General features: G+C 35.1%; 2 protein-coding genes and 1 non-coding gene across 3 annotated transcripts; all 3 read right to left on the reverse strand.

The window, feature by feature from the left end:
- Positions 1-357: 357 nt before the first annotated feature.
- LOC132287120 (uncharacterized) lies at positions 358-1,087 on the reverse strand. The gene has a single exon (XM_059789626.1). The coding sequence runs from the start codon at positions 878-880 to the stop codon at positions 521-523; it is 360 nt and encodes a 119-aa protein (XP_059645609.1). The 5' UTR covers positions 881-1,087; the 3' UTR covers positions 358-520.
- A 3,005-nt stretch (positions 1,088-4,092) lies between these two features.
- On the reverse strand, positions 4,093-13,426 carry LOC132287119 (eukaryotic initiation factor 4A-8-like). Its single transcript, XM_059789625.1, has 5 exons — positions 13,252-13,426; positions 9,825-9,894; positions 9,633-9,739; positions 8,718-9,148; positions 4,093-5,098 (listed from the first exon to the last, which is right to left on the reverse strand). The coding sequence occupies exons 2-5, from the start codon at positions 9,890-9,892 to the stop codon at positions 4,463-4,465; spliced, it is 1,242 nt and encodes a 413-aa protein (XP_059645608.1). The 5' UTR covers positions 9,893-9,894; positions 13,252-13,426; the 3' UTR covers positions 4,093-4,462.
- On the reverse strand, positions 10,319-10,416 carry LOC132287580 (small nucleolar RNA snoR98). Its single transcript, XR_009473079.1, has one exon. It is a non-coding gene; the product is annotated as a small nucleolar RNA snoR98 (small nucleolar RNA).
- Positions 13,427-13,791: the final 365 nt, after the last annotated feature.

Consider the following 13,791-nt stretch of genomic DNA (forward strand, 5'->3'; position numbering starts at 1 on the left):
TGTTGCACAGAGTCCACTGTACAGGAGGGATCGATATCCAAATACACACACAGTGAGAGAGAGAGACAGCTGAAGCTTCATCATACTAAATTTTATAAAATATCTACCAAATGAGAAGAATTAATGTGTTCTTTCATTTTGAAACCAGTATTACATAAACAAAAAGTCCAAAAAAAGGACTGAATTGATTGTTATAAAAAAAATAAATGAGATCCAATGCCCATTTCCAAAAAGAATTATTCCCACAATTGGCACTAACTTTTCAAAACTTCATAGAAAACAAATCACAAAGTTTCACAAGATCAAACACTTACAAATAAAAACACATTAATATCATTAATATATATATATCCAATATCATGAAGAGAAGAACATATCATTCCACAACTCCAATTCACAGAAGATCATAGTTACAGAATTTCTGATTATGTAAGGCTCAAGATTCATAAACACAGGAACAGAATCAAACACATGAAATCAACATAAATAAATTAGCAATACCAAGTAATTAATTAATTAATTAATCCCACCATCCATAGACCACATGGGTGTAGGTGTCCTTGATCCACCTGAAGCTCTTCCTGAGTGAGCCCTTCATCTTACCCTCCACTCCATACACCTTATAGCCTGCAACCCTCTTCTTCCTCTGCAACTCTGCATCATTGAAGCTCCAACTCTTTGAAGACGATGAAGATCCAACACTGCTCTTCACTTTCTTCATCTTCACCTCCTTGCCCATAATATGAGGTGATGAGACATAAGAATTGGTGCTGTAACTCCTGAGATCATGCATGTTGGGTGGAGCTGACCTACCTCCTCCGTAGTAGCTCCCTATCTGCATCCTATCTTCCCTGCATGACTTGGATCTGAAATTCTCCATGACAAAGTGTGTGTGTATTGTGTGTGTGTGTGTGTGTGTGTGTGTGTGTGTGTGTGTTTGTCTGAGTGAGGAAAGGGGAAAATGTTTGATGGGTTTGCTTTATTTTGGGGTAATTACTGATTTTAATGAATTGGGGGACAGCTCAAGTTGGGGGTTGAGTGATCTTTATTCTTTTGGTTCTTTAAAGGATTTATATAATGTGGTTTTGGTTGTATTTTCATACTTGTGGAGTTGCACGAGGGTCTTAATTATACGAAATGGTCATTGGTAGCTACATGCCGCATGAAAATGTAGCTATCAATTACCATTTTATTTCATTATATATATATATATATATATATTCAGAACACATATTAACTGTGCAACTCTCCCTATTGAAGATGTACTAAAACAACACTCTTCTTAGAATTTGGTTATTTAGTTTGATTTTTCATTTTGCAAAGCAATATTTGATGTCACGTTTCAAAAAATAAGTATACGTACACAAACACATCACGTGCCTCTCTGCACATAAATTGTTAGTACAACACAATATATGTGCAACCAATATTCAAAAACAAAAAATCAAAAGAAAAAAAAAATCATTATAAGTAAAATTATTACACAAGCTATGCAATAGGCAAAGACTTGACACTTGATAATATGATAAATCGAAGAGATATATAATGCATACAGAATAAAGTGACAGATTGAAGAGAGAATCCAAGATCTCACAGGATTACCTCTCTAACAAGCTCGAACACTCGTCGTTTTTTTATCAAGCATTTAATGATAAAAATCAGTTATGAATGTGATGATCCCATGTTTATAATAATGGTGCTGGTTTTGATGTAACCACACACATTATATATATATATATATATATATAGATATATATATGCAGAAGAACTGAAAAATATTGTGCTGTGAATTGGACCAACAAATCTTCGAAAAAATGCGGTGAGGGTAATGTCACACCAATACAAAGAAATAAATTTTACCACCCAATGCCTCGGCAACCTAATATTATACGGAGAGCATCGTTTGTTTTTTATGAAGGTGGGGACCATGGAGGAAATATGGCAGATCGAAAATGGGACCACCAGTCGCAAAAGTTAGGTTGGACCGTTGACCAAATCTAGCTTCTCAAATCTGAACCATCAAATTCGTTTACTACTTCAACTAGGGTTTGGATAGGAATGGCAAAATCCCCTATTGAATTTTCGTCTTGTTCTATTCCCTTTTTCTCGGACTGTCTATTAGAATTTCGCATAATTAATAACTGTGCAAAGTTCGAGAGAGAAATTTCGTTGGAGATGATCCATTTTCACAACGTGAGGGGGAGTTTTTAGTGGAGGCAGGAAATAGCCCTTCTTTTTAACAAAACTGCCATAAATTTTATTTACTTTTGGCTTTATGTTGATTTCTCACATTTCCCATGTTGCATCTCCTTAATTAATATATTAACAAAATACTAAATATGATCTTTTAAAAATAATAAATGAGTGGGGTGGGTATAGGGAGAGAGAATTTCAGTATGAGGAGTCTCTTACTAAACGATTTTGGCCGATTTTGGATTTGGATGGAAAATGCTATATCAAACGAACAAGGAACGGAGAAGGGGTCTCCTACCCCAACTCCGTCCCGTTGTCATTCTTAGTACCAAGTGACAATCCGCCTAATCATAGAGCTCTTCATCAAAGAGCCAATTACCTGAATTTATACAAAAGTATGTGATCTGAACTACCAGCTGCTAACTAGGTAAGGCCGCTAATAAGACGATATATAGATATAGTTGTATATATGTGTATATATTTGGAGAAGAGAGAGGGTGAGAGAATGAGCTTCTGTACCGGTAAAATACTGTTCTTAAACAGCATTCACTAACAATCTTTATTGAAACTGGTTTGAAAATGAAAGAAAATGATGGGAAGTGAAAAGTCTGTTATGAGCTGTGGATTTTCCTCGTTGGCATTGCTATGCCAAGTCCTATAACAACTTGGAACCACACCTTTAGCATCTTCTTCAGTGTTCTCGAGTATTTGAAAACTTTCTTTGCTTTAAATTTTCCCACACAAAATGCTTTACAAACATAGGGCAAACACAATCCGCCCACAGGCACAAGCAAGCATAGCAGCAAATCATGCAAATTTTATTCATTTACGAAGTGCTGGGGCAGGGACAGAACACTATTTACACCTGGAGGGGGTACAGTTGCTCCATTGTAAACTGGAAGTCACGGTTCGAATTACAAATACAGCCTCTCCAAACCCCACAACACCGTCCATCTGGAGATAAATTCCTACTGTCAAGAACACGATAAGAGTAACAAACATAGGTTGCATCTGACAACAACTCGATCTACTCAACATTTATATGCTGGTAATATTTCACATCTCTACAAATTCACAACATCGATGCATGAAAGAGAAAATACCATACACACAATGCAAATGATTTGGTAGCCCCAACCTATACACCAGTGCCCCAACTGATAATCAAAATCATGCAGAATTACATTCACATCTGCCGATTCCCAAACCCCACAACTCTCACAGACCCTGCCACATTTGACTCTTCCCAAACCGCAATGGCACCTGGACTAGACCTTTTATTTACACCACCTATAACAAAAAATGACAACTAAATGTAACTCCTTTGTGCACAAATACTATTGGAATAAAATTATTCAAAAACATGTTTCAAATGCCATCCTCATTCTCTATCAAAAATTCAGGCAATACCTACCTGTGCTCATTTCTTTTTACATTGCCATCAAATGTATCAGATTCAATTGCAATGTAAAATTACAAGTTTTCACCATGTTCTATGGTTTTAGCCTTTCAGGCCTCCTTAGAAATGAAAGAAAATATTTAATTTATCAAAAGTAAATCGATCAATAATCAGTTGACATCTTAGGGGCTCCTCAAGGGAGAGCTCATGCCATTTCACTTCCTAAAGCTTCTTTGCTAACCCTAATGAACATGAAGCATTTTAGAGCATAAATAGAACTTTTCCACAAGAACCAGCTATAGAAATCAAATCACACCATTTGGGTCATAAACACTGCTGTTGAGAACACGCATATATATAATATGTGTGTGTGTGCACATTTTCACTTCCTGCACTCACAAAAATATGATTTTATGGTGCCAACCTCCAAATTAGAAGTCATTGCAGCTTTTAATAAATGAGGCTATGACAGACCAACTATAACATAAAAGTGGAGTAAATGAAAAAAAAATCTTTATCCCATTTTATAATGGATCACCTTATCCTTGAAAATTAAAAAGCATTAAAATATAAAGAAATAAATCCAAACTACAATCTCTTTGATAATTAAACCCAAAAAATCCAAAAAAGACATACAACACAAAATCCTACCTGCAACAAAACTTGCAATACTATATGCCCATCAAACTGAAAATGGGTAACTCGACAATCACACACCCAATTGCAAATGTGCAGGACACATCATTAGATGGTCAGATGTTTTGCAACATTAATTTAAGAAGCTAAACAAGAACGAAACGAAAAAAAATATTTAACTAATACTTGCATATAAGAAACCCCCTTACCTCAGTGAACCTAGTAAAAAACTCATCACAGGAGATCAGCAACATTCGAAGGCAGCTCTTCAACAACCACATTGTAGAACTTCTGAATGTCAAACAGCATTCTCTCGTCTTCCCTAGTCACAAAGTTAATGGCAACACCTTTTCTTCCAAACCGTCCACTACGTCCTATACGATGGAGGTAGTTTTCTGGCTGAGTTGGCAGATCAAAGTTTATGACAAGGGAGACTTGCTGCACATCGATACCACGGGCCAAAAGGTCAGTGGTGATGAGAACACGAGAGGAGCCGGAGCGAAATTCCCGCATAATTATATCCCGGGTATTCTGATCCATGTCTCCATGAGTAGCAGAGACTGTGTGGTCACGGCTTCGCATTTTGTCTGTAAGCCAATCAACCTTGCGCCTGGTGTTCACGAATATGACACTCTGGGTGATCGCCAGGGTCTCATACAGATCACAGAGTGTTTCAAGCTTCCATTCTTCCTTTTCAACGTTAACATAAAACTGCTTAATACCTTCAAGAGTGAGTTCATCACGCTTCACCAGGATCCTCACAGGCTTGTTCATAAACTTCCTTGTGATCTCAAGTGCCTCGGGTGGCATTGTGGCAGAGAAGACCCCAACTTGGACTTTAGATGGCAGCAGCTGGAAAATGTCGTAGATCTGACAGCACAAAAAATAAATATTAGAACAAAAACTATCAGAAGCCTACCAAAAAATCAAAGCTCAATTAAATCAATTCAAGAAAAAGAAAGAACTTTAAACAATTGATCAAGGCAACAAAACTTATCAACAAACAACCAAGCAAGCAGAAGAGCATCATTGCAAACATAATCATCCATTGTCAATATAAAATTTTATACAGATTGCCATGGAAGGTAAAATTTTATGTGCTTATACATGGTCAACATAACCTTCATACTCTTTGAATTTAAAAGGAACAACCATTATATGCATAAAATAATAAAGGGTTCATATGATCTTGTCCAAATAACTTTAAAAAATGTTATCCCCTACAACAAAATTACAAAGCAAGTAAATCATATCCCATATAGGATTTGTTTTCTAAGGAAGACAAGGTGCAGAACAATAAAATCATTGGTAGTTCCAACTAAAAATAAAGAAGATTTTTCTTTATCCCGCAAGCTTTTAAAATTACCATTATTTTAGTACACACTATTGTTCTTCTGGAAGTATAAATCCAATACATAAAAAAATAAAAAATAAATTATTAAAAAGTACAAAGAGTTTCAGTACATTAATCGAGTTTCAGTACATTTTTTTTTATATAAAAATAAATAAAAAATTCATGTCATTTAGTTATATCAATATTCCTTCCGCTAACAAATCTATATCAACTATATTCCTACAGTAGAACTAAATAACTATTCAACACACTCTTAAACAAGATGAAGAACATTAGATGAAGCAGGAAACTGACAAACATTGTGGATTGAATTTTCAGCAGAAAATAGGGTTTTATTTGCCATTTTCATTAAAGAGAGGAGAGGCGTTCTCATCTTTGGATGAGAGCCATTTTCATTCTCTAAGTAGTCTCTCTCTAATTTGTATAGAATAAACTTAACTATACTGAAATGGGGTATCGCTAAGCATTTTTTAGATCACACGGTAATCTCCTCTATAGCATATGGCCTATAGCCTAGGATGCACGGACATGCCTAAAAGGGCAAAGAATCAGTATTGGACACCAACACGCACCGGACACACCTCAACACGTGTCGGACACACCAAAAAACGTGCCCGAATATTTTACAATTTCTTGACTATCCAAACACGCCTTGCACACACGTTTGACACGGATGCGTGTCCGACACACGTGTCCCATTCTTGGAGATTTTTAAGAAAATTTTGGAAACAAGTTTGAATTGGAAGTATAAATATTAGGATTTGTTTACTAACTTTCAGCAATATGGTGGTAATTACATAATTACTTAAAAAGTTGTTTTATAAAACAATTTTATATTAAAATAATTAGATATTTATCCTTATATTTTAGTTCAAGGTTCGAACTCTTGCATGATCATCTTTGACTCTCTTGTTCTCCCACTAACCAAGCTTCACTACCGGTGGATGGTCTCTCTATCTCTCTTCTTCTCCTAGATACTTCTTTTTGTCCTTTCACAATAAATTTCTTTTTGCGTTTCTTTTTTCTCTATTCCCCATGAACTTTTTTTTCTCTTCTATGAATTCTTACCTTTATTTTTAACCAAGGCCTAGTTCGTATTCTAACAAAACCCTAATCCTCTTTGTTTCTTTGTGTTTTTTTTCTTTCTTAACCGTCTTTCTATCATTCTTTTTTCTCACCCAGCAAAACACAATTTTTTTTTTCATTATGAGGTGGTAAAAATTAATATTACTCTTAATTTCTTAAAGTACAACATAGTACATCATATCTATAAAGAATATATTTATTATTTGTCGTATCCCCCCACCGTGTTCGTGTCCTAATTTTTTTGGATTTGTCGTGTCGCCGTATCCGTGTCGCGTATCCATTTCCATGCTTCTTAGCCTATAGCCACAATGTTTCTCAGTTTCCTGCTTCATCTAATGTTCTTCAGCAAAGGGCCATAGACTATAGAGGAGATTAACATGTGAGCCAGAAGATGCTTCGTGATACTTTTTACGCCATTTCAATATAATTGAGTTTATTCTATACCACAGTTCAGTTTAGAAAGAAAATGGCTCTCATCCCAAAGATGAGAATGGCAAATAAAACCCTAATATTTGCTGAAAATTCAAGCCACAATGTTTAATGTTCATACTCTTTTCTAAAAAAAATTTAACACAAACCCCTATTTAACAAATTCTTAAACAAAACAAAATCTTAACCAATCTATAGTGTTGCATCCTTTTTTATTGAATTTTGATTGTTATGCAGCTGGGATTCTTCCATGACGGGGATGTTGCACCAAATGGTAAACCCTAGAGGTGAGGAGATATTAGAGGTTATTTTATTTAAAGAGACTTCATAGATATGCATTTGTTATATCATAATAAATAAAAATTTATAGAACCATTTATTTTTCACACTTCCACTTACAATTATCAGTTTGAAAATCAAACATGAAGGCATAAAAATTAAAATAACCTCTAATATCACCTCACCTCTAGGGTTTACCATTTGTTGCAAAATCTCTCTAACCGAAGCACCATTGATCAACTTCAAACTTGTTTAAGAACTCAAAAGGTAATTCTCATTGTATCCTTGATTAATCTGTTGGTGGTGGTGGTTTTGGGTCTGGGGAGGGGAAAGAAGTTAATAATCACAGCTGCATAACAATCAAAATTAACTAAAAAAGAGTCCAACATTATAGATTGTTCTTAATTAATCCTGCTATTGGTCATAGCCAATGAATTGGTGCACCAAATGGGTCACAAAATGGAAGCACCAAATGCTTTTGAAAAAGTTCTCATGCTTAATCTTTAGTGATACCAAGGAAAATTTCTCCTCCCCAGGATCATTACCAACCTACAACATAGGGGTAAAATGGGTGTGTATTTCTTGCCAAAGTATAAAAAATAAAATAAAAAATCCAATTGAAATAGACAATTTGATTGAACTCTATATATACACAAAAATGATCCCTTGCTCACCAGTGAGAAAGAAATTCATCCACACCATGCATAGTCAAGCAGAATTAGTTATTAGTTTAAATAGAATTAAAGGAATTCATTTTGTTTAAGAATTTGTTAAATAGAGTTTGTGTTAAATTAAAAATAAAATTTTTTAAAAAAGTAAAGAGTAAGGAATTCATGTTGTTTAAGAGTTTGTGTTAAATAGTTATTTAGTTCTAGTATTATTATAAAATTGTCCTTCAATTTCAACTAGACTTGGTTTCTTTGTTGACTACATTTAATCTGGTCCATATCCACTCCCAATTCAAGATTGAAAGGGGAGTAATTTCACACAAAGTTACCATGAAGTTTAAAAAGCTTCACATAAACTCATCGGAAATGGTAATTAATGAATTAAAGAACTCTTAAGAAGCTGACTTATGAGGGCTTCACGTCTTGCTAGGAGATTTATTAATCTACCAAAAATGAATTAATATTGCCAACAAGATATCTAGCAGGGAATGCATCAAACATACAGGCACTCAACTTATAACAGCAAACTGATGTACTTGACCAAGATACGCCCATCCATGCAAAGACATACATATATACAAGCATTCATACATTTATATATACAAAAACATATTATATACTATGTATACGTCATTTTACAATCAATGAAACAATAAAGATTAATGCAAAATACCTGATCCTTGAAACCACGTGAAAGCATTTCATCAGCCTCGTCCAATACGAACATCCTAATATAATCAGGTCGAAGTGACTGTCTCCGCAACATGTCAAACACACGACCAGGGGTGCCAACAACAACGTGAACACCACTTGAAAGAATGCGTTGATCCTCACGAACACTGGTTCCACCAACACAAGCATGAACCTTCACACCAAGATAATCACCAAGTGCTCGCATAACCTTCTCAATTTGTTGTGCAAGCTCTCGAGTGGGTGCCAAAACCAATGACTGGCATTGGACCACACCATAATCAAGTTGCTGCAAGATTCCAGAGCAGAAGGTTGCTGTTTTTCCAGTTCCAGACTGAGCTTGCTGAATAACATCAAGGCCCTTGCAGAATGGAACAATTCCCCTTTGCTGGATTGCTGAGGGCTTCTCAAAACCTTCAACAACAATATGGAAGCCAATATTCAGCATATCTTAGAAAAAGAACACTATACTAGAACATCAAAAAGGATGAGAAGACCATATTTCATAATGTTGCACATTGTAAACTAAACAATGAAGTAAAGCGCTGCTTAGCCTACAAATGTTGGTAAGCCTTTGGAATTAAATATAGAGGGGAGGGAAAACACCATACAGAACCAAAATATGATTTAGAAAATGGAGGATATAGGAAAATTTCAATAACCAGTTCCAAAACAAACTATCAGTGGTTAAGGGCCACTTCAGCACAAATAAGAACCATAAACTGGCTAAGCAAAAACAGGTTTCAGCAACACAACTTCAAAGTTGTAAAACAGCTTTGAAACCCTTACCAAGGTGGTTAGTCATCTTATCGGACATATGTCCCATGAACTGGTCCAAAACAAGAAAAATTTTCAGTATCACACCTTTGAAGTTGTAAAACAGCTTCAGAATAATTACCGTAAGCATAGATGCCCCTAAGGAGGTTCTCTTGCAAGCCCATTGCATCAAAACTGTCATAAACCTCATCATATGATGTGAAGAAATCTTGTCCATCAGATGAAAGCCTACATCAATCAATTTATCACCGTTAAAAGGGATAAGCATAAAGAATCATCTAATAAAGCCAAAGCAGGTAATCGAGGGACTTACAATTCACTCATTTTGGTATCATATTGTTTAGCATCAAATTGTGATCCTTCTGGTGCTAAACCTGCCATAACTGGAACCCGAAAAACATATATAAAAATTAATACTAAGGCCCTTAGAGAGACAAAAAGCAAAATACTTTCACATTTTACTACGACATCGAACCATCTAAAACAAACTTATTTACATAATCAGTTCTTTGTTCACAAAATTAACAAAGAAATTCACAATCCAGAATTCCACAGGAACTAACCCCCACCCCCACACGAAAAGAAACAAGAAAATACCACCCCAAAAGAGGGAAGAATCTTGATGAGTGGTTCAATCATTTGAATTTTTCTCTTTTACACACAAACACAGAAGAGAAAGATGATGTAACAACTTGATGTATAAATCCAGAGAGAGGGATTTGGAGGACCAGCGAGGCGGGAGGGAAGGAATTAGGATTATGGCGGGGTCACAAGAGATGGCAACGGCGTAACTTCTCCTTTCTAGGAATATGTCACAGAAGAGCCAAACTTGTAAGCCATACAAAGTGGAGTACAAGCATTAACTTCTGTTTCAGTATACGGGGAAGACGTGCTGTGAGGCAAACGACCATCAGATAACCAGGACATAAATCCTCCACAACTAGAAGTCGCTTTACCCCCTCCCCCAAAGTTGACTGAGACAAGTCAAGCACTTGCAACTGATATACGACATAGGAAGAATATTACTGCACACTTAAGGAATAGAAAGAGGAAATGTTATGTAGCATGACAATGATTACATCTAAAGTTTAAAATGATGTGACAGCAATTCAGAAAACTTCAAACCAGAATTTCTGTTTTAAAATATAAAATATCACTGGGTCTAATCCCAAACCCATCCAACCATTTACTCTTTACCCTATGCATTGCCTGAGCACCACTTGACCAATGACATTAACCCCTAAGAAATTTTTATTCAAGACCTTTCTAACCTGATACAGCCCTCGCAATGTCAATGCTGTTTGAATAGGCCAACAGGTCATTAATATGGGTCTCGAGAATTAAAATTTAAGAAATACATGATTACATAAAGGGGGAAAAAAAAAATGAGAATATAAATATGCACATTTTTTCAAATGAAAGTATGATTTAGTTAATGCCCGCTGTTACTCGCTTCACTCACATGGCCTGACAGCTCTTCGGAAAGGGGAGGGATCACCAGGTCACGTGTACAGCACCAGCTAAAACATGCATATTAGGTCTCCCCTCAGCAATCATCAGCGCAGTACACATACATATTAAACTCACCAATTATCCAAACAGCTACTTCTAGAGAATAGTATATCACAAGTGACAACCTTATCATCGAATGAATAGGTGAATTTGACATTCCGATAACATGCTTCTATAAATAAGATTTTAGTTCTATATATCATGTATTCCCACACGCACACGCGTATTTGAACATTCAGATTGCTTTACAAAACAATCAACCAAAGCTACACGGAATATAATTTAACTGCAGTGTGATATCTGGTACGCTTTGAAAATTTAATAAATTCCATCCATTAAAGCTATGACCTTTCAGTGATTCAATAGAAAACCAAGTAAATTCTGTTGTTTTTTTCCAAAACCTAAACATATCTGAACAGTCGGATTGCTTCACAAATCAATCAACCAAAGCTAAACAGAATATAATTCAGTTGCAGAGAGAGATTTGGTACACTTTGAAAATTTAATAAATTCCATTTATTTGAACTTTCAGCGATTCAATAGCAAACCAAGTAAATTCTATCATTTTCCAAAACAAAACAAAAATTCAATTTTTTGTTTATTTCTTTTTCTAATCCTCATTTTTTTCATCAGTCTGTAGTCAGCAGAGGGTTATTAAAACCAAAATCACACACACACACAAACAAAGAGATCAATATCAAATCACACAAACACAATCATTTGACTTTTCTCTTTTACACACAAACACATATGAGAAAGATGATGTATCAATCCAAAGAAACTTCCCATTTCTAGGAAAATGTCACAGAAAAGCCAAACTTGAAAACCATACAAAGCAAAGTACAAGAATTAACTTTTGTTTCGGTATATGGGGCAGACATGCTTTGGGGCAGATGGCCATCAGATAACCAGGACATAAATCCTCCACAGCTAGGAGCCGCTTTACCCTCTCCCCCAAAGTTGACTGAGACATAAAAAGCGGGAAGGCTATGTAGCATGACAGTGATTACAGTTTAACTTTAAAATGATGTTTTAAAATCCCTGAAAGCAATTCAGAAAAAAATAAGAAAAACATTTCACCGGAATTTCTTTTTTAAAATATAAAAGGTCTCAGGGACTAATCCCACACCCATCCAACCATTTACCCCATGCATTGAATGAGCACCATTTGACAAATGGCATTTACCCCTAAGAAGTTTTTACTCAAGACCTCTATCTAACATGATGAGTTATGTACTCCCCAGGTTCTTCCAAATACGGCTCTCTCAATGCCTAGGCCCTATGCCGTTTGAAAAGGCCACTAGGTCATTAATATAGGTCTCAAAAGAATAACAATTTAGAAAATACACGAGAACAAGTAAGAAAATGAACATATAAACATGCACATTTTTTTTTGCAGAATGATAACGGGACCATACAGCACCAGCTAAGATGCATATTAGGTCTAACCTCAGCAAACATCAGTACAGTACACATGTTAAACTCACAAATTATCCAAACAACTACTAGAGAATAACATATCACAAGTGAGAAACTTATCATCAAAGGAATTAGTGAATTTGACATTCTAATCACATGTTTGTATAGAAAAGATTTTAGTTCTCTATATCATGTGTGCTGGAAAATATTTTAGTTCTCTATATCATGTGTGTTTGGAAAATCAAGTGTTTGTATAGAAAATATTTTAGTTCTCTATGTCATGTATTCCCAAACACATAGACACACGAATATATTTGAACGTTGAGCGAGATTGCTTCACAAATCGATCAACCAAAGCCAAACATAATATAATTTAACTGCAGCACAAGATTTGGTATGCTTCGAATTTTAACAAATTCCATTTGTTAAAGGAATGAACTTTCAGTGATTCAATGGCAAACCAAGTAAATTATATTGTTTCCCAAAACAAAATAAATCAATAAAGATCCATTTTTTCGTTTCTTTCCTTTTATAATCCTCACTTTTTCATCTGTCAGTAATCAGTAAAGGGCTACACAAAACCAGAATCACACAATACACAACAAAACCCAAAAAAAAAAAAAAAAAAAAAAAAAGAGATCAATATCATCAAATCACATTATGTATAGGTATACATAATAAAATTATACTACGATCGACCCTTAAATCAATAATGCAAAAAAAAAAAAAAGTATTTGAACAGTATAAGATAGGTATAGATGGGAAACAGTTACTGAAGAAAATATTCATTGGAGAAGAAGAGAACAGACCTGCGAATGATGAGAGAGATAGATTGGTGATGATCGGAGTAGATAGAGAAAGACAGCTTCCTGTTGCGTTGTTCTGATGAAGAGCTAGGGTTTACCAACTCCTCGGATCTGCGCCGTGGAGTCGAAAGAACGCAAGTATAGAGAGAGAGACAGGATGTGGAAAGAGAGTGAGAATTGAGGAGAGGTTTACATTATATCTGAGTTCGACGAATACGCTTGTCCCGATTACTCTCGGTTTCCGTATTTGCCCTTTCGTTGTTTCTTTTATTGCATAAAAACCCCAACACTATAATTAATTTACGAGTAGTGATATTTGGGCAGAAGAATTAAAAATGTATTGTTTTATAAAACTGAAAATTAAGTATTGAAAATTTTAAGTAAGAAATTTTATGTGCATAAGCTTTTAAATAGTAGCTAAAAAGTAAATATCTTTTTATATTTTTTTTAAAATCTTTAGGGTTCGGCATTCAAATTTGAAATTATATTCTTGTCAAATTTTAAGTGATATTTAGGCTATGTTTAGTATGCGTGAATGGAATC

This window comes from Cornus florida, unplaced genomic scaffold (genome assembly GCF_030987335.1).
Source record: "Cornus florida cultivar Cherokee Brave unplaced genomic scaffold, ASM3098733v1 CherokeeBrave_3.0.0_Hap2_Chr11, whole genome shotgun sequence".
NCBI classification, from domain to species: domain Eukaryota; kingdom Viridiplantae; phylum Streptophyta; class Magnoliopsida; order Cornales; family Cornaceae; genus Cornus; species Cornus florida.